Source organism: Stegostoma tigrinum, chromosome 19 (genome assembly GCF_030684315.1).
Source record: "Stegostoma tigrinum isolate sSteTig4 chromosome 19, sSteTig4.hap1, whole genome shotgun sequence".
Classification (NCBI taxonomy): domain Eukaryota; kingdom Metazoa; phylum Chordata; class Chondrichthyes; order Orectolobiformes; family Stegostomatidae; genus Stegostoma; species Stegostoma tigrinum.
In genome coordinates, this window is record NC_081372.1 from 16,929,474 (window position 1) to 16,951,461 (window position 21,988).

General features: G+C 39.5%; 1 protein-coding gene across 14 annotated transcripts in view; it reads left to right on the forward strand.

Annotated features, from left to right (window-relative positions):
• zmynd8 (zinc finger, MYND-type containing 8) overlaps positions 1-21,988 on the forward strand; it is a 145,056-nt gene that overhangs the window by 23,126 nt on the left and 99,942 nt on the right. For 3 of the 14 annotated variants that reach the window (XM_048549863.2, XM_048549870.2, XM_048549869.2), the window contains exon 1: positions 16,621-16,716. The exons of 2 other annotated variants lie outside the window; for them this stretch is intronic. In XM_048549863.2, the coding sequence (XP_048405820.2) occupies positions 16,646-16,716 (71 nt within the window). In that variant the 5' untranslated portion in view covers positions 16,621-16,645. Of the gene's footprint in view, positions 1-8,167; positions 8,189-14,845; positions 14,959-15,375; positions 15,401-16,615; positions 16,717-21,988 lie in introns of those variants that run through there. 9 more of the 14 variants (XM_048549858.2, XM_048549868.2, XM_048549859.2 and 6 more) reach the window with 7 other exon arrangements.

The following is a 21,988-nucleotide window of genomic DNA, read 5'->3' on the forward strand; positions in this document are numbered from 1 at the left end:
ATAAGCATGGTAGAATTGGGCTTCACACTTGCCTTGTTTCATCAGGTCCCATTTTCATATAGTGTGACATCATGATGACATTTCTCTTTATGCTTCGCAGTTATTGACGCAGTATTGGACCAATAAACCTTTTAATCCAGATTTCCCCACCTTCCTGCCCACCACCAAAGTCTTTATCCCCATTTACAATGTACAATATTTACACATCATCTTATATCCTCTCTCTTTATTTTTAGGGGTAGTCTAATGAGCAGCAAGATATTATTTTGGTTATTGCAGCCTCATAGTTATGATCCCCCCTCAGTGCTATCCTTAAACCAAACCCTCTCCCCCTTTTCCAATGCCAACATTTTGTGAGTGCCGTATGTCTCGTTAAAAGTATAAACTTAACTGGTCAAGAGTATTTGTCTTTTTATTGTACTTTTCTGTGGCTATGGACCATGATGATTAACAACATATCAGAGACGGAATTGGTCTTTGGCCTCAAGATTACTGGCATTTCTTTGGCTCATTTTCAGTAATTTACCTTGCCTTCAGTGTTGTTGAAAAATTGTGTTTCTTCATACAGGAGTTACCTCCAAGTTGCTTTCTTCTGAGTGATGATGTCTCCGAGCTGTAGACAGTTGGATGAGTTGACAAACGTCTGACCGACTACCAAATGGGAAAATGTAAAATTGTTCCCTTTAGCGAGTAGAATTAAAATGTAGGATATTACTTAAACCGTGAACAACTGTGGGATTCTAGGCTGCTGTAGAATTCTGATATTTGAGTCACAAAAAGAAAGAATGTGAGTACAGTGTATAACTAAGAATACTAATGGAATGTAGTCCTTTATTACCAGAGGATTTGGACATTTAAGTAAGGATGTGATGCTTCAGTTACACGGGACATTGGTGTTCCTACATGTTGAATACTGTGTGCGATTTTGGTCTCCTTAATTAAGGAAGGATGTAAACACTTCAAAGTTTGTTCAGAGGAGGCTTACTATGTTGATAACTGGAATAACTGGTTGTCTTAAGAGCAAAAGTTGAACTGCCTGGGCTTGTTTCAAATGAGTTTAGAAGAGTGAGAGGTGAATTGAAGGAAGTAAAGGTTCTAAATGGCACTGACAAGGATGGATGTGGAAAAGCAGTTTCCCTTCATGGGTGACTTCAGAGTTAGGGATAAAAGGGTCACTCTTTTAGGACAGTGAATTGGAGAAATATGTTGTCAAAGGGTTGTGCAATGTTGGAACTCCCTGTCTCAGAAGGTGCTGGAGGTACATGGTCATTAAGTATTTATGTCTTTATGGCTTAGTGTAAGCTAACCTTTGACTTTGAGGCTTGTTACTCCTGAGCATTATAATTTGCCGGACGAAGGCTGAAGGGTAATTTGCTTCAGCCAGTTAAGTCCAAGAAAAGAGAACAAGTGATCACTGCTCCTATGTTTAACTTAGAATCTGTGTGTGAAGGTGTGGTGTTGGAATGGGGTGGACAAAGACAGAAGTCGCACAACACCAGGTTATAGTCCAACAGGTTTATTTGAAAACACAAGCTTTTGGAGCTTCACTCCTTCTTCAGGTGTTCGCCCTAATGCCTGAAGAAGGAGTGTGGCTACACAAGCTTATGTTTTCAAATAAGCCTGTTGGATTTGTGACCTTAGAATCTGTCTGATATCCATTGACTTTAATGATAGCACTTCAATATTGATTTTCATTCTTTGTGAATTCCCAAGAAAAATGATCTATCCTGTGCTTTATAAATAGGAGCTTTTTAGGTGATGCAAGTTTTTAAAAATGACCGTTGTTACTGCATAGTCTTCAGTGGTGCGTTCTTTCAGCCTGAGGATCCTTGCAGTATTGTGTGGATTTTGTAAAATAGAAGATAGGGACATTTCTGTGAATTCCTGATTGCTGCCATGATGTGCTTGCAGTATTGCACCGTCTGAGTTCTATAGCTTGAAAACTGTTCCCACTTGATCATTGTTTAGCTCATCTGGCACTCATCTTTATTCCAGAAAGTTCTTGTGTTGATTTTATTGCTTGCTGGAATTGAGTTTAGTGTCTGCTGTGGCACTGTGCATGTTAATCACTAAATTGTCTGCAGGGTTTTCCCCTTATCAGTTCAGTTGTTAGATAGCCTCAACATTCTTCAAACACAGCTTCTGATGCAGCTGGGTTTCTCTTCAGGCTTTATCCTGTTATCTACCACTGTTATTTTGGGTCTGATTGTTCCTCACTACCTTGTGTATATATATCATTAGCAGCTGGATGCAAATGAGACTGAACACAAGCCCAGTGCAAAATGCCAATATTTATTGCCTATAAGCTATATACATAAGCATATAAACATAGTGTTTCACTTGTGCTTCTTCTATTGTGGCTCCATCCCATGTAATCTTTCATTATGAGGCCAAAGCTCCATACACATGTTGTCTAGTTCCTCCATAAAACAAGTTAGACAACCAGAGTGTTTGAAAGAATTTATCCAAGTGCCCTATTATACCGAAGCGATCAAATTGCTATGACCCAACTTTATTAGGAAACAAGTTACAATAAATTTTACTGCAAAACAGCCCTATCTCTAATCCTATTCGGCCCCTTATGCTTATAGTGCTTCCTGAGTCTGTTGTATATTTGTGGTTGGGAGTTTCTCTTCATGGGACTGCAAAGCTGCTTTCTTTCATAGCCATACAGTATGGAAACTGGCTGTTCGGTCCGACTTGTCCATGCCTGACTAGGTTTCCCAAACTAAACTATTTGCACTTGCCCGCATATCCCTCTAAACCTTTCCTATTCAAGTACCTATCCAAATGACTTCCAAATGTTTGAAACTGTACCTGAATCTACCACTTCCTTTGCCATAGTTCATTTCCACATATGAAACACTCTCTGTTTAAAAAGAAACAGTTGCCCCTCAGGTCCCTTTTAAACCTTTCTCCTTTCAAGTTAAAAATATGGCTCCTGGTTTGAACTCCCTCATTCCATGGAAAAAACATTTGCTATTCACCATATCGATGCCCCTCATGATTTTTATAAATCTCTATTAAGTCACCCCATAACTTCCTAGCCTCCAGTGGAAAAAGTTCCAGCCTATGCTTGTAACCCAAAATCTCCAGTGCTGGTAACATCCTGGTAAATGTTTTCTGAACTTTCTCCAATTTAATAATATCCTTCCTATAGCGGGGCAATCAGATTTGTACACAGTACTCCAAAAGTTGCCTCACCAATGCCTTGTTTCACCTCAACTCCTATACTCAATGGTCTGAGCTATGAAGGCATGCAAAATGCTGCCTGAAACATCTTGTCTACCTGTGATGCTACTTTCAAACTATTATGTACCTGAACCCCTAGATCACTCTGTTCAACAACAATACCCAGGGCCCTATCATTAATTGTGTAAGTCCTGTCCTTGTTTGTTTAACCAAATTGTAATACCTCACATTTATCCAAATTAAACCCCATCTGCCACTTTGGCGCAATTGATGAAGATCCCTTTGTAATCTTAGATAATCGTCTTCACTGTTGACTATACCACCAATTTTAGTGTCTCCCACACACTCACAAACCATGCCTCCTAAATTTTCATCCAAATCATTTAAATAAATGACAAATGAAAGTGGACCTAGCACCAATTCCTGAGAAACACTGCTGGGTGCAGACCGCGCTCTCTGGACAGTTAGTAGGCTTCTGCCTTTTGACATGCCAGTCTTCTGAGAAGGTCGAAGAGGGTCCAAGAGATTAGTCTGAGGGCGAACCCTGCTTTTATACCTTTTTGGATGGGTTTTCTGGAACTTTCAACAGTTCTGACCAACGAGGGAGACTTGCTTAATAGTTTGAAATATTGTCAATTATTTGGGTGGCTTGCTACTGTTTACTTCTTTCTTTAACAGGACCCAGTGGCTTTCTGTCTGAGCCCTGCTTTGTTTAGTGGCTACATTATTGGGGATATGCCTGTCTAGAATAGCTGTTAGCTTTTTACATTATGCTGATATCATTAGCAGCTGGCCGCTGTGTTTTGCAGTATGTCTGGTGTCTAGGTTTTGTGACTTCAGGATTTTACTTGGTCTTGTACCCAATATCCCTTGCTGTTTGGCCAATTTAGCAATCTATTTGTGTTTCAGCAACCAGGAGACTGCTACACACACATTCAGAGTATTGGTATAATTAACCCTTTACTTCACACTCACCTCAATTCCCAGCCCCAGCAGTGCCTGTAAATCCTTGCTAAAGGATCATATTATCTACCGATCATAACAGCAGACTCCATACCATATTGAAATTATACTTGGGATTACTATAGCATGATTTCAAAGGCTTAAAAGTGTCTGAATTTGAGCTCATTTAATCTAATTTTACAGTCATGATAAATGATACCACAAGCTGTTCCCTGGGTTAGTATCCTTTGATTTGTATCCTGACAGGTTACTCTAAATGTAGTTACTGAAAACAATTTGAATGAATAAATGTGTTGTCTGTACTTAGTAACATCTTATGTTACTAGAGGAAACCTACTTGCTACAAAAGTAATCAATACTGCACCAATTTTGATACCCAGTAAAGCTTAATAAGAATGGTGAACAGTGCAGGACTAATCCAACTTCCATCCTGGTCAAATAATGAAACAGGTGTACTCCCCTCAAGAGTTGAACAATGGTAAAGAAGAGCAGGAGCCTTGTGCAATCTTATCCTTGATAATGTAGAGACAGTGGAAACCATGTTAGCAACTTCAGGCTAGATGCAGAAGTGTAAGTAGAGGCTTTTGGAATGCATAAACACCTGTTAAGCGAAATGCCTGGTTTCTATTTTGTAAATACTTTGTAACTTTGTCTCATGTGATCAATTGAGTCAGCAAAGAGTAGAAATTTATTCCAGCAGTTTTTGTGTCTATGATTCAGCCATCTATTATTTAAAATGATTGAGCATTTGGAGAACACCTTTCTCACATTCATACAAGTTGAGTTATATCATAGTTCTTCATTGCTACTGAGAATCTATATGCAGTGATCGGCTATATATACAACGTTGAACATAGGAACAGGACTAAGTAATTCATTCTTTTGAGGCTGCTTGACCATTCAAGGACATGGCTAATTTGTACCTCTCTGACTAGCTTTGCAGCTGTAAAATCTGTAGCTAATAATTTCAAAAAAACTTAGTCTTGGAATTTTCAAATGATTCAAAATCTGCAGCCTTTTAGGCAAACGAACTTCATGGTTTCCACTAATACTGTGTTGCAAAAATGTTTCCTGTTTTTGCTACCAATTGGTTGAGTTCTGATTTGAAGATAACCCCTTTGCTGTTCTGGATTCACTCACTAAAGGAAATGCCTTGGTGGGAAGATTGTGGGTGGGGAGGGTAGCTCATTGCACTTCTGTTATGTATTATGTACGTATTCCACACAAAAGTAATTTTTTCTCAAATTTAGAATAAAGCTTGCCATATTTTCCCCCTTTATGACTTGGTTTTTAATGTCTTCCTCCTGTGCTGAAAATGCTGAACTCTTAAAGTGAAAAAAATGATCCATGTTGCAGAATAAATCCCAAGGTAAACGAACGTTCCCTTAGCAACCACAGCACTGCCAATGAATGTATTAAGCATTTGAGACCGAAACAAATGTGAAAATGGTTTCTCTTATTAGTTGTCATGGCAACAGCTGCAGAAGAAATAAAAAAAATGCATTGTCTAATTTATTGCAGTAAATTTAATAGTACTCCATATTCAGTGCATTGCATAATGTGTATTCATGATAAATTATCCTTTCTTATACTTGCAGTTGACGAACATGGCGCTGTGGCCGGAGGGCCGTGGTTTGAATGCTGACATGGCTTACTTATTCAGTTTTTCATATATTAATGTCGATAAAAAGATTTTAATATAATGTGTGGAAGAATAGAAAATAACAGAACTACATAAGTGCTTTCTATTCTGCTAAAATCGAAGTATTTGAACACCTGTCTTTGTTAATAGTAAAACAAAGGGTTAGCATTAGCTTGTTCCATCACTTAAGAGTTGATCATTTCAATTCTAGACAGGATAATAAAGAAAATAGAATGGGTATCAAATGCTATAACAGCCTTGTGACTTTGGACCCGATTTTAATTCTTGTACAGTTTTTGGTGGTTTGAAAAGTTTGAGAATTTCTGGCCTTGTTATATCTTGTTGAATTTTCCACTGATTTGACAGAAAAAGCTTCCAATTTCTGGGTTCATGTGAGATACACAGCATGTGATTCGAAATGGAAATTTGGCACTTAAAGCTAATTTATGATATAATCCGTTTGTAAAAAGCCCTTATGCTAACACTAGTTAGGCCTCAAGTTGCGTGTTTTGTCCAAGATTGGCTAATATACACTATAGGAAAGATGTCAAGGATTCCAAAAAGAATAGAAAAGATTTCACCATAATTATCCCAGGGATGAGGGGTTTCAATTATATGAAATCAGTAGAGAAACTGGGACTGTGTCTCCTTTCACCAGATGTGGAGGTGCTGGTGTTGGGCTGGGTTGGGCATGGTCAGAAATCACACGACACCAGGCTATAGTCCAACAGGTTTGAAGAAGGAGTGAGACACCGAAAGCTTGTGTTTTCAGATAAATCTGTTGGATGATAACTTGATGTCTTGTGATTTCTGTCCTTTTACCAGATTAAAGGATATGACAAAACACATTGATGAAGATAGAGCAGTGGATGTGGTCTATATGGATTTTAGCAAGGCATTTGATAAGGTTCCCCATAGTACGCTCATTCAGAAAGTAAGGAGGCATGGGATTCATGGAAATTTGGCTGTCTGGATACAGAATTAGATGTCCAATAGAAGACAGAGGGTGGTAGTAAGTGAAAAGTATTCAGCCCAGACTTTGGTGACCAGTGGTGTTCTGCGGGAATCTGTTCACGGACCTCTGCTGTTTGTGGTTTTTATATATGACTTGGATGAGGAAGTGGAAGGGTAGGTTAGTAGGTTTGCCAATGACACAAAGGTTTGTGGAGCTGTGGACAGTGTGGAGGGCTGTTGTAGATTGCAACAGGACATCGACAGGATGCAGAGGTGGGCAAAGAAGTGGCACATGGAATTCAACCCAGAAATGTGTGGTGATTCATTTTGGTAGGTCAGATTTGAATGCAGAACACAGGGTTAATGGCAGGATTCTTGGCAGTGAGGAGGAACAGAAGGATCTTTGGATCTACATTCATAGATCCCTCAAAGTTGCGACCCAAATTGGTAGGGTTGTTAAGAAGGTGCATGATGTGTTGGCTTTCATTGGCAGGCGAGTTGAGTATAAGAGACATGAAGTTATACTGCAGCTCTGTAAAACTCTGGTGAGACCATACTTGGAATATTGTGTTCAGTTCTGGTCACCTCATTATAGGAAGGATGTGGAAGCGTTATAGAGGATGCAGAGAAGGCTTACCAGGATACTGCCTGGACTTGAGGGCAGGGCTTATGAGGAAAGGTTGAGGGAGCTAGGGCTTTTCTCATTGGAGCGAAGAAGGATGAGAGGTGACTTGATAGAGGTGTACAAGATGATGAGAGGAGTAGATACAGTGGATACCCAGAGACTTTTTCTCATGGTGGAAAAAGCTATCACGAGGGTGCATAAGTTTAATGTGATTGGAGGAAGGTACAGGCAAGATGTCAAAGGTAGGTTCTTCACACAGAGAGTGGTGGGTGCATGGAATGCGCTGCCAACAACAGTAGTACAATCAGATACATCAGGACATTTAAGCCACTCTTGGATAGGGACATGGATGATAGTAAAATGAAGGATATGCGGGTTAGTTTGATCTTAGAGTAAGATAATAGGTCGGCACAACATTGTGAACCGAAGGGCCTGTACTCTGTTGCACTGTTCTATGTTCTGAAGCTTGCAAGCATTCACCTTGGAGTATTTGTTTTAATTTCAGATGATCACTAAACTTAAGTTAATACTTGTGAACTTTCACAGGGGAAAATGAACATAAAATATTAGAGAAGGATGAACATTTGTGGATTTAGTGTAAAGTTAAGAAATCATAAGATATAAGTAGTAACAGAACTAAAGATAGTGAAATTTCTCAAATTTGGTAGTTTCAAACTTATTGAAATATCATGAGGGTTAAAAAAAGATGAGTAATAATTTTCTGAATGTCTCTAGTTTCAGAATTGTGTCTAATGGAGTCGTGCAAAGGCTAACCTTTTATTTGTGGAGGGAAGGAGGGAGAAACCAGCAAGGTAACTGCAAATGCCTCAATTTTACATCAGTAGTATGGATATTATTGGAGTCTGCCATAAGAGAGAGAGGCCTTGAAATTAATCGTCATGACCCCCCCCCCCTCACAAAAATGGGTGATGCAGTGGTATTTGAAAAGCAAAAAATGCATTAAATAAACCTAAGCTGTCAATGCAATCCTAGCCATTTTCATTGTGTCAGGGAATATGCCATGGAAGGACACCCTCAATAAGTGGGACACTTCATTCATGCATTTAAATCTCACTGAAACAAGGCCTGTTTTAAATTCAGCACTTGGAGGTTGGGTTTTCCAGGGCTTGGGAAAATCAGCAGAAAAGGAGCCTAAAATCGCATGTTCCAGACATAGGTGCTTTTTATAGTACTCATTACGGGTCAGGAAGAGCAGACCTTGTTGTTTAGCCAATAAAAATGTCTCTCCTTCCACAACTCACTCCACTCTCTTGGTCTTGACCCTTCCAATTGCTATTCTTTTGCTTTTCCCCACTGTATTTCTAAACATTCTCTCTTCATGCTCCCATCTGAGGCTCTCTTCCTCCCCACCACCAACTCCTGATTGCTCATTTCAACCCTCCTGATAGTCACTCTCTTTTTTCTGCTCTGACCAAGTCCTGATCTGTAGCTCCTTCCCCTAATTGCCAGGGGCTGTCCTCAAGGGATACCAGCTGCAACCTCGGTGAGCTGTTGTTTTGCTTGCAGATGTCGGTGAGTGTATCAACTTGCCAAGCATTGGGTGGGAACTTAAAAAAAAGAGAGATCATTGGGTCATGCTGCTAAATTTGGCTTTACTCTGAGCCACAACAGTGCTGTTCAGTCTCCCAACCTACCCATTAGTCAAGAGACATTGGTTACTGAGAACTTCAACAAGACATGGTGCAGACTCATGAAGGCTAGATAATCTTATCATTAGTAAAGTTTTTGAGTAGGTGGAGAAGTGATGATGGATATCATCTGTATGGACCTTCAGAAGGCATTTTAAGAGTTTCTTATAAATAAATGAACAAAAATCATAGCACATAATAGCTGAAATCATAATTTGTTGAGTTATGTTCCAGACCGAATTTGCATTCCTAGTTCTTCTTGTTATTCCTGATCAGTATGGTTTTATGTAATAGATATAGGTTTCTTACCCTTTGAGTGATTGTCCAAATTGAAATGAGTCCAACAGTGATCCTTTCAAGATGTGTAAATTTTGAAGGTTACCTGTTACATGCTTGTCTGACAAGTTTACAAACGTGATGTCGTACTCACTTGTCTCACACCTGATTCCGCACATGAGGATTAGAGGACAAATGAATAAAGTTACAATATTTGATCATTGTAGATCCCTTTTATAGCAGACCTGTAGTTTCTCAAATGAGTTACTACATTTGTTGAAGTGAAGATTTTATAAACCAGAGGATCATCGCCAAACTGTGATGCTTATTGTCATTGAAATTCCAGGACATTGGTTCTGAGGTGAATTTAAAGTTAGAAGTAGGATGGAGTCTTTCTTTTATCTCAAAAGCTTTGCTGTTTACTACTCCAGGCTCTTAGTTGACATGCAATCGATTGAATGGCTTCCTAATGGAATTTTATTTGTGCAAATCAGCTATGTGCCACTTTAAAAAAACAAAAAGTATGGCTGTTTCATTGTGCTACTTTATTGAAAATCCAGAGTTCTTTTCCAAATGAGGTGATTAGATCATTTTTACATTCTGCACTGTGACTTTTGCACCTTCAGATTATGAGATGGTGTCTTTGTACCTGAAATTTGAAATTGCGTTTTTGAAATTTTCTTTAGATAAAGACATTATGTCAGTATCAGTCTTAAAAGTTCCTTTAGTCTCCTCTCAACACTTAGGAATGTTTCAAACCACAGAAAAGGTCAGATGGTCTTTGGGAAGCCACATTTTTGGAGCCTTGAAATATAAATCATTGTTTGAAATAACAAAGCGTGGAGCTGGCAGGCCCGGCAGCATCAGAGAAAGTTGAAAGCTGACGTTTTGGGTCAGGAATGGCCTGGCCTGCTGTGTTCCTTCAGCTTCACACTTTGTTATCTCTGACTCCAGCATCTGCAGTTCTTGCTATCTCAGAAACTTAGTCTAAATTTCTGTAGACACTATAACAACAGATGAATGGACACCACACAACAATCACCAGACAGGGGTGCTCCCTCCCAGTGGGGGAACATTTCAGTGGCCAAGGGCATTCAGCCTTGGATCTTTGGATACAAAACAACACAGAGTTGCTGAGCAGGGGCTGATAGCCAAGTTTGGTACCCATGAGGACAGCCTCAACTGTGATCTTGGTTTCATGCTGCATGGCCCCACCACACTGTACACTCTCTCACATACACTGCCTCTCACACAAACACACTCATACACACACAGACTCTCTCTCACACACACTCTGTCTCTCACATACACACACTCACATGCACACTCACACACATATACTCTTCGCACACACACACCCACACACTCACTCTGTCCCTCACACACACACAGACGCACACACATACATATAAATTTGTAGGGTGAGTTTGCATTTACAGATCTGTAGTTGCAGATACGTTCTATTTTGTTCAAAAAACATACAATTTGTAGACAGTCAGTCAATGGGGCAGTTTATAAACTCCTGCTTTGCAAATGAAACCAGTATGACTCCAGCTTAAAACACAGACAGATTCTAAACGAGGCCTCTCACCTAAAATGCACTGCCTGACCTGAGATGTCACCTGTTGTATACACTTATAAAACCTTTAGTTAGCATAGAATAGTGACTAGAAAGAAATTCTGGGATTTGCATTTTCATCAATCAAAACCTGCATTATGTTTCTAACAAAGTGTGAAGCTGGATGAACTCAGCAGGCCAAGCGGCATCTTAAGAGCACAAAAGCTGATGTTTCGGGCCTAAACGTCAGCTTTTATGCTCCTAAGATGCTGCTCGGCCTGCTGTGTTCATCCAGCTTCACACTTTGTTATCTCAGATTCTCCAGCATCTGCAGTTCCCATTATCTCTTATCTTTCTAACTGATTAAGGATTTAACAGGAGGGAGTCAGCCAGCCATTTTAGGTTTATTCAACATACTTGCATCAGTTGTATAATCCTCTGATCTTTTACTTATCAATTCGATGTCTTGATACCTCCTCCCTCACTATACCTAAGGAAGAAGCAATGCTCTGAAAGCTGGCGTGTTCAAATAAACCTGTTGGACTTTCACCTGGTGTCAATATATTGGGATGTTACAGGTAACAGAGACAGCAGTGATAAATGTTTTGAGTCCATAACAATGGAATGTGAAAAGTGGTACTCTCTGTTGGTTTATACTGTGACTTCAGCTTTTCACAATTTACATTTATAAACCTTGGATAAAGGAACAAAATATGTACGTTCAAATTTGCAGATGACACTAAATTAGGGATAGGTTGAGTTATGTCTCAAGGAAGTTTGAAATTCGAAAATGAGTGAGTTGTACTGCCTCGATCTGGAGTATTGTGTTCAGCGCTGGGCACCAAACCTCGGAGCGATATACTGACCTTGGAACTGCTGCAGTGCTGATGCATCACACTGATACCAGGATTCAAAGATTTAATGCCTATGGAAAGACTATATAAACTTTGCTGGTATTCTTTCAGATGAGAAGCCTGAAGTGTAATCAAAATGAGTGACTAAAATGGTAAATATTTTCAACAGGATAAATATAGAAAAACTATTTCCTTTGAGAGCATCCAGAAACCTATAAGAAGCACTTTTAAGTATCACACCAGGAAACTTTTTTCCCCCACAGATGAAGTGGAATCTGACACTTTTTTCACCATCCTAATGGCTGTAAATTTTGCTCGGTAAGATTATTAATGCCGATGTCGATAAGGCTTGGGCTTAAATTGGCCATGATGTAACTGAATGTGCTAGACTTAAAACAGCTGAATTGTCCACTTACATTTCTCTGAAAGATTGGGATTAAAAGAATATTTTACTTTTATACAGAATTTACTGCTCACAAATGGGTCATTTGATCTAACTGAATCCTTGTTGTGGCTTTCACCCTCATTATTTTAACATCATAAGTCAACCAGCTTCCCATTACAGCACCCTGCTATTTCTTAACTGGGCTATGTTTTGACCTCAGCAAATATCTAAGGCAATTTATACCAGTCATTGATCATTCTCTGCAGGCATGATTTTCCCATCCCGAGAGGTAGCAAGAGAGGTGGCAGATGAGAAGGGGGTATAATGACGTCAGTTCGCTCAGAGAAAAACTCACTCCCCCTTTTTAGAACCTCAGCAATTAAGAAGACCTTCTCAACTTGTCAACAATTTAGGCCTTTTATGTGATCAATTAATGGCTACTTACAGGCCTCAACCCATAACCTTCCCCAATCACCTGCCTCCTGGTGGGAAACTATCATGACTGCCTGGCAGATGAAAAGAACCTCCAATTACTCCTATTTGGCACAATTGGAGGTATAGATGAGGGGACAAAAGAGTGGTCTTTTAAACCTCCCATCCCCCACTCCCCACCGCCTCCCCGTGACTCGCTCAGTACAACAAGAAAAAACATTTCTTACTGTTGGATTCCCTGAGTAGGCCTCAACGTTCGGATCCAGAAGCTGCCAGTTCTGATTGGCTAGCAGCTCCTGGCAACACAGGTTACTTGTGAGTGGCCTGTAATGGTTTAAGATACTCACCGTAACTCGGATTAGATGTTATCCAGCTGCAAAGGGAAAAAGGAAGCAAGCCATTAAGACTGGACAAAAGCTTGGGCACCGGTTCCTGGATCATGAATTCGCCACTTAAGAATAAAGTATGATCATGATTGGAAAAGTTTGGTCATTTTTAAAGTTCAGTAGGAGAAACTTTTATGTGGTCTACAGTTGAATTGGTAACAAAAGTACAGTTTAGGAATTAGAGATTACAGAAACTTCAGATGCTGGAGAATCCAAGATAACAAGGTGTAGAGCTGGATGAACACAGCAGGCCAAGCAGCATCATAGGATTGGGCCTAGAGTTTTGGGCCTGGACCTTTCATCAGAAATCGGGGAGGGGAAGAGCATTCTGAAATAAATAGAGAGAGAGGGGGAGGTGGATAGAAGATGGGTAGAGGAGAAGATAGGTGGAGAGGAGACAGACAAGTTAGTACCTGGTTTGTTTCAGGACATGGCCGAGCAATTTCAAGGCCGAAGAGATTAAGAGAGTTGCAGTGGGAGAAAGATCCCCTGAGGTTTGTCCGGAGGGAGGAGGGTAACTTCCCTTTTCCCTTTCCAGCTGGATTACACCTAATCTGAGGTCCTTTTCATCTGCCAAGCAGTCACGATAGTTTCCCACCAGGAGGCAGGGTCAACTCTCATTAAATATATTCTGTCAACACAAAACCCTTCACCTTCAACTGCCCCTTTGTGAGACTCCTGCCATTGTGCAAATAATATAGCTGTAGTCCCAGAAAGCTATAGATAAACATGAGGTAGAAGGAAATATGGTATTAATGTAATCAGAAGTAATGAGAGGAGGTTCAGGTGGAGTGAACGGACTAAAACAGTAGCACTTGTGAAGGACACATAATGTTTTGTATACTCCAGAACAGTGCACCAGTCTGACCAGTACATTCACTTCAGTATTATTGATTTCGTAATACCTTTCCCTGTCTTAGCCTGCTGCTGTAAATTATATATAATTTATGTAATTCTTCAGTGCATTTGAAACTATATTTTTATTTTAGCTGCAGTAAAAGGCACCAGCTGCAATAACATAATGCCATTTTGCAATTGCATAATCCTTTCTCAATATTTTGTCCAGTCCTGCTTTATGGATCACCTCTGTTCCCACGAATCCATATTTTTTTTAATGAACAACACCATACTGAAAATATTTCATACTTAAATTTCTGCTCGTTTCATTTACTCCCTATTACTAAAAGTTCCTGAATTATGTCTTTTTCTGACCCTGGTTTCTTGTATATCGCCCACCTTTTCTCCCACTCTAGGAGTTTTCAGCACCTGCATTCCTGAATTATGACCCTTACTGCCCCATCTTTCTGGCCTTTTCCTTTTCCTTTCCATATATTCACCACAGATTTTGGGTATTTTTATTTCCATCTTTGGTTCAGCTTCCAATATCAACTTGAGTGAAGCAGTTCTAGGTGGCTTTTATATGTTCAGGAGCAAAATAAATTTACATTGTTGTTCATTGTGAATAAGATGCAGTTTTGTTTGAAGCCTATTTTTAAAATTTAGTCATACAACTGAACATGATGGGCTTTTTTTTCATGTTTAACTCTTGTGGAACCCCAATATTAGATAAACACAGGGAGACAGTTTTATTTGAGATGCATGCAGTGGCTGTCATTTTACATTCAGGGCAAAGGACAACAGCAAGGAAATTTGTTGAAAATGTGCTGCTAGTGCAACAAGGTAGGCTATTCAGTAATTATCCCAGTGTTGAGAATTGAGCAATAGTTTGATATTTAGCTTTATTGATATCTTTCCTCTCTGCTGCTGAAACTGAGCCAAGCTTTGAATTCAAATTCTTTTCACAGAATGGCTTCTGCCTGCAAATGCTGTGCACAAGTAACCATTCAGGAAGTGTTCTAGCCAATCAGCTTCAGCTTTATATGGTGGTAAATTAAAGTGTCCAATTGCAGTATAGGTACTTTAGAGACTGACAGATCATCAAGCTTATGTTTCAAGCCCTTCTCTGAGTACTGAGTTACTGTCCACCATGTTTTTTTAAGTATTGACTTAACTCTGTGTTACAGTACAATGCAACCACAGAGGTAAGTACCAAGCAATTTCTTTCATGTACTTTTAAAGTGTTAAAGGTTATTTGTATGTACTTTGATCATCTTGTTGTTTGAAAAAAACTAGTTAACCAAGGACTTTCAGTAGTTGCAAAGCTAGTTTTTACTTTTTGCTTCCCTTGGTCACATGTTACAGCCATCCTGTTTAGCAGTGGTTCTATTTAAAGTGTGAGCTGCTGTATTTTAGGTATATTCCTTAATAAGTGAGAATTGACTTTAGGTTCACTGTGTTCTAATCCTCACTAATCAATTATAGTGGCCTAGCTTCTTTTTAGCAGAAGGTGCTTGCCCTATTGTGTAGCTGAGTCACATGCCTGTTGGTGGGCAAATAGAAGAAGCAGGCTCCTGCCCTACAGGGAGTCATTTCAGACATTAGCTAGTTTGAATTGCAAACAAGATCATCATCGTCACTAAGAAGGTAGGATACAGATTGCCATTGTCACAGAATTAAAAGCAAACCTGATTTTGTAAGCATAATTGAGTATATCCTGTTTTAATGTTGCAAAACAAAAAGCAAATTGCATGAGGAAGACATAAGCTAGGTGATTGTATAAAGTAATTTGCGCACTGTAATTTTGACACTAAATCATAAACTGATTGCATTATAAATGACACAGTCTACAACTCGGCTGTTTTCAGAGAAGGTGGTTGTACCTGTGTGTACCTTTTTATGCAGGAAAGGCACTGAGACCAACACAAGAGTGATCAACAGCAAAAGAATGAGACAGATGTGTATGCATCTGCCCTTTGTGTTTAATGACACAGTGCCTTTGTCCAGGAATTATGGGTGTTATTCTGTTTGTGAATGCAAACTGTGTACTAATGTACCATTCCCCCCCCCCCACCTTTTTTAATAGCTGTTTAATTTGAATACTTGAGGATCCTTGTAGCACCCTTCAACAATACAGTTTGTTTCCTTGACTTGGTGGTTAGGATGTTCTGGCCTGTAACAATCTACCCTGAATGTTGCCATTGCTGCTCCTTCAACTCAATGCACATTTCTTCCCAGACAAGTAAAACACATTTGAGATCTTATGAATGGGATTTGATTTGTAATTGATTAGTTGGAGAGACTGGTAGTCACAGTTACCTCCAATGATTGAACATTTTCAATGTAATTTATTTTGCCTGCTACGTGAAAAAAGCTCAGTTCAAATGGATGTTGGGTAGTCTGGGAAGGCGAAGAGTTAATTTGTTACGATTGTGTTCTGCAACTGGGAGTATAGAAGAAGTACAAAATGTCAAGGAAATCTGCTTTTAACAGTCATATTTCCCAATTAAAATGACTGAATACTTTTCTGCAACTATAATTGAAACCTTTGCTTTACATTGGCATAAATTTTTTTAAAAAGTGCAAGACAGAAAAGCACTGCTGCTCTATGTCCCTCTTCTTTTATAAACCCAGTCTTTTTTTAACAATAGCTGAACAGAGACAAATGCATCAATGAACTGGCTGTTTAAGATGTGCTGTTCCTGCTTCCCCTTCCTGCCCTGGGGTGGGGGTAGAAACACAATTGTGCCTGCAGCAATGCAGTTGTAATCAGGAGTTACCAGTGTAGGAAATCGTGAAGACAATCACGTAGCTAGCCACGTCATGGCAGTATTCAGCTGATGTGAACTGTAATGTTAGCCTCTCTCTCTTTTAATCGTTTTGGTTCTTAGCATGTGCATAATTATCAACCAGGAGCAAAAGCAATCTTTTCAGAATTTTGCAAGCATAATAATGGAAGCAAGGTATAGTAAATGTTTGCCACTTGAGCGAATGGAAGCTGAAATAGTCTTGCTCAGTGTGGTCTCTTTCTGTATACCTAATAATATATGTACTACCAATCTATTGGTTTAATAACTGACTATGGAGAGAGAGAATTGGACAAGGAGCACAAGTAGCTAAAGTTTGCCACTGTTCAGTGTCTTTATTTTCTCCCCCCAACCACACTGTTCTGTGTGCAAGGAGAATATTCATTTTAATCCACATCAAGGTGTGACGTTATTGATATACTAAAATACTATCCATTACCTCCATATCACCACATCACTATCTCCTCCTCCCCACAGCACATCCCCTCCAATATTTTTAAAATTACTGTAAACTGGAGGCTTAGGAGTTTTTTTTCTCAAGTTACGCAGCATTAGTTTCACTTTCTTTTTCCTTTTTTGAAAAGAAATTGTGACAGGCGTTTGCTCATAAGTTAAGGACAGTGTCGTATAGGGTATCTGGGTGCTGAGCTGTTCAAATGAGGATGGTCCAGATGGATTTGTTTCCTTGTGTCTGGCTATATTAGGCCTCATGTAGAGTGATTTGACTTAATTGTTAACTAATAACTGGAGCTAGATGATATAAATGTGAGAATAAGAGAAAGTTCCTTACTGTAATGTTCCACAGTGCAATAACTGGGGGCTTACATGATAAGCCCATTAAGAATGATTATTCAGGCTAGTTACTGAGCTACTGAAGTCGAAAGTAGTTACAACTGAACATATGAATTAGGAATACAAACTCTTCTTTTTGTCCCTCGAGCCTGCTCCTGCTCTGCTATTCAATAAGACCATGGTTATCCACAATACTACCTATCCTGATAACTTTCACCCTCTTGCTTAACAAGAATCTATTTGGCTCAACGTTAAAAATATTCAAGGACTCTGTTTCCATGATCTTTTTTTGGCAAGGGAATGCTAAAGAATCTTGTCCCTTGATGAGAAAATATTTCCCCTCATCTCTGCTTTAAGTGGAAAATACCCTTATTTTAAGCCATGCCTAATAGTTCTAGTTTTTCTCACCTAGAGAACACAATTTTCACATCCATCCTATAAAGATGCCTCCAGTTCTTATGTTTCAGTCATCACCTTTCACTCTTTTTAAATGTCAGTTGCTAGCCTGTACAAATATTCTTCATAAGAAAACATCACCAACCTGTGTCCAGGTTTTGGTCTTGTCAGCCTTCTCAGAATTTGTTCCAACTCTTTTTATATCCTTCCATATATAAGGAGACTAATACTGTACAGACTATTCTGGACATTAGATAGGGATAAAAATAAGAAATGAATAATAAATATTTGGAGTGCTATGGGCCAAGTGCAGGCAGTTGGGACTATTTTAGCTTTCAATTTGGTCAGCATCGACTTGTTGGACCAAAGGGCCTGTTTCCATGCTGTATGACTCCATGTTCTCAGCAGTACCCTGTAGCATAACTTCCCTACTTTTGTATTCACTTTTCTTTGCAATAAATGTTAACTTTCCATTAGATTTCCTAATTACTTTGGAGATTAAGACATCCAGATCCCTTTGCAAATTGTTCACCATTTAGATAAGAAGCTTTCTTTAATTCTTCCAACAAAAATTGGCAGTTTTACATTGTCTCACATTTTATTCAATTTACCAGATACTTACTCACTGGTTATCCATCATCCAGCTAAATTTGACTCCCTTCGTAACCTTTTCATCCTGTTTGCAGCGAGACCTCCTAGTTCAGAGTCATAAGAAAAATCTGCCAACACTCTTTTTTTTGACAACTTTTGTTTGAACCTAAAGTCATAAAATCCTACAGCACAGGGGTCAGGTCCTTCAGCCATACTGGTTCATGCCGACCAAAATGTCCATCCATGTTAACCCCGTTTCCCTGCACTTGGCCCATATCCTACTAAACCTTACCTATTCATGTATTTGTCCAAATGTCTTTTAAATATTGTTCATGTACCCTCCTTAACCACTTCTGCTGGCAGCTCATTCCATATATGTAGCATCCTCTGTGTTTTTTAAAAAATAAAAGTTATCTCTCAAGTTCCCTTGTATTCTTTTACCTCTGACCTTAAAATGATGCCCTCTCGTCCTCGATTCCTCAACCCTGGGAAAAAGGCTGAGGACATTCACGCTATCCGTGCCTCTCATGATGTTAATCACTTCTATGTGATGCTACCCCCGCGCCCCCACCCCCCCCGCCGCATCAGTCCCCTACACTCTAAAGAAGAAAGTCCTAGTTTGTCCAAACTCTCCCTATATCTTAGTCCGTCAAATCCTAGCAACACCCTTGTAAGTTTTCTTCTGCATTCCTTCCAGGTTGATAATGTTCTTCCTATAGCAAGGTGACCAAAACTGAACATAATACTCCGAGTTGCCTCACCTGCACCCATACAACTGCAACATAACTTCCCAACTCCTATACTCAATGCCCTGATTGATGAAGGCCAGTATACCAAAAGTCGCCTTCACCTCCCTGGCAACCTGTGACTCCACTTTCAGAGAACTGCACATCTGAATTCCAAGGTCCCCCTGTTCCACTGCATTCCTTAAGGCTCTACCATTCACCGTGAAACTCCTACCTTGATTTGACTTTCCAAAATACAACACCTCACATTTTATCTATATTAAACTCCATTTGCCATTTCTTGACCCACTTCCCCAGCTGATCCAAATCCTGCTGCAATTTTTGAAAATCTTTCTCACTGTTCACCATACTGCCTATTTTAGTGTCATCTGCAAACTTACTAATCATACCAAATACATTGTTATCTATATCAATGATTTGGATGACTAACAGCAATGGACCCAGCACCAACACCTGAGGTGCACCACTAATCAGAGGCTTCCAGTCCCACAAACCTCCTTCCATTATTCCTCTCCGCTTCCTACCATCAAGCTAATTGTGTACCCAATTTGCCAGATGTCCCTGGATACCATACGATCTAACCTTCCAGAGCAGCCTACCACATGGAATCTTATCAAAGGCCTTACTGAAATCTATGTAGACTACATCTACCGCCCTGCCCCCATCAACCATCCTGACCACTTTATCAAATGACTCTAACAAATTTGTGAGGCATGATCTCCCATGCACAAAGCCATGTTGACGACTCCTAATCAAACCCTCTGTTTCCAAATGCATGGATATCTAATCCCTCAGAATTTTCTCAAGTAACGTACCTGCCCCAGATGTTAAGCCTCCTGGACTATAATTCCCAGGATTTTCTTTGCAGCCCTTCTTGAATAATGGCAAAACATTTGCTGCCCTCCAGTCTTCTGGGACCTCGCCTATGGATAATGATGATGCAAATATGTCAGCCAGAGCCCCTGCAATAATTCTTCAGCCTCTTGCATGGTTCTTGGATAAATCTGGTCAGGTATCGGAGATTTTATCCAAGTTCATGCATTTCTAATTCTTCCAACACCTCCTGCATTGTGCTGTGGACTGTCCCCAAGGTATCGCCACTAACTTCCCCAAGTTCCCAAGTCTTCATGGTAACCACAGGAGAAATAACCTACCCATCAAATCAACTTCAACAACACTAAAGTAACCTTCAGTCACAAAATGTTCCAGAATCTCAATCCCTGTGTTTTTTTTAACCAGTTTGCAGCTTTTCACATGGGTTGGTCACATTATCCTCTTTCAGCCATACCTCACATCCAGTTGTGTGGTAGTGTCTTGTCCTGGTTTCAACTTTATCTATTAAGTCAGAGAGTCACCAGCAATGGCTTTTCCTTTCTAGTTCTATTATCCCTGATGTCCCTTGAGTGTATTCTTGGTTCTTGCCAATTCTCATGATGTCCCTCGACAATATCATTTGAAAACACAAGGTTACAAAAGGAGGCAGGCAACACCCGGCTTCTTGCCCACTTTTCTTATTTCTTTCACTGTCAAAATTGTTTATCATCAGGTCTTGGATAATAGAAATTAACTCTCCACTAAATATTAAGAAGAAGAAAGCGATTGTCTTTTGTGCCTGTGGAAAAACTTCCATCCCTAGATATTGATTCCCTCCCTCTCCCTCATTACTGAGGTTGAATCTGATTATTTGTAACTTTAGCATCCAATTTGAATGTGTGTTGAGCTTCTGACAACACGGCTACTCTATCACCATGACAACCTACTTTCACCACCATAACATTGTGTGACACTGATCCTGTCTCAGCACAACTTTAGTTGAAACCCTTGTTCATGCCTTTGTTACCATTTATTTATCCTCTATTTGTTGCAGTCTGTTCCATGTTTTACCATTGGTAAACTTGAACTCATACAAAACTGCCTGTATTTTCTATCATATTTCATTCACCTACATTGACTCCCTTGGATAGAGGATTAGCTAACAATCAGAAAATGGATATTGGAATAAATGGGTCTGTTTCTCTTTGGAAAGATACAAGAAGTAGGTTGTCACAGGGTTTGATCTTCAGGGCCTCAACAATTTAGAATCCATATATTAGTGATTTGGGTGCAGGGACAGAAGGCAATATTGTCAAATTTGCATCTGAACTTAAAATAAGCAAGAAAATTAAGTTGCAGCAGTGAAATATGAAATTAAAAATTGATGTGAATAGGTGAAGTGAGCAGGTCATAACTTCATAAATAAACTTGATATGTTTAATGTGGATAGGTGGGACTATCCATTTTTGGTCAGAAGAACGCAACGGTTAGTAATTATCTAAATCAATGTGACTTCAGAGTCACCAACAAAAATAGAAGTTACGGGAAAAGCTCAGCAGGTTTTAGCAGCATCTGTGAAGAAAGAAGCAAAAAAAAATCAGAGTTAATGTTTCAGGTCCAGTGACTCTTCCTCAGAGAGGCTTTATTTTCCTTCACAGGTACTGCGAGACCAGCTGAGCTTTTCCAGCAACTTCTGTTTTTATTCCTGATTTATAGCATCTGCAGTTCTTTTAGTTTTTATATAGTAACTTCAGAGTCCTTTGATGCAGAGGGATCTGGGTGTCCTTGTGCATGAATTTTAAAGAAAACTAGAATATAGGTATAGTGGGTAGCAATGAAGAAAAATTTAATTTTGGTACTTATTACTAAAGGAATAGTGTATACAAACAGGAAAGTGTTCCTGCAACTATACAAGGCATCACTGAGACTGCTCCTGAAGTATTGCATACAATTTTTTGGTTCCCTGAGTTCAGGAGGGATGTAGATACATTGGAGGCAGTTAAGGAGAGATTCACGAGATTGATTCCAGAGGTGAGGGCTTTAACTTATGAAGAGAGATTGAGCTATTTTGGCATATATTATCTGGTGTT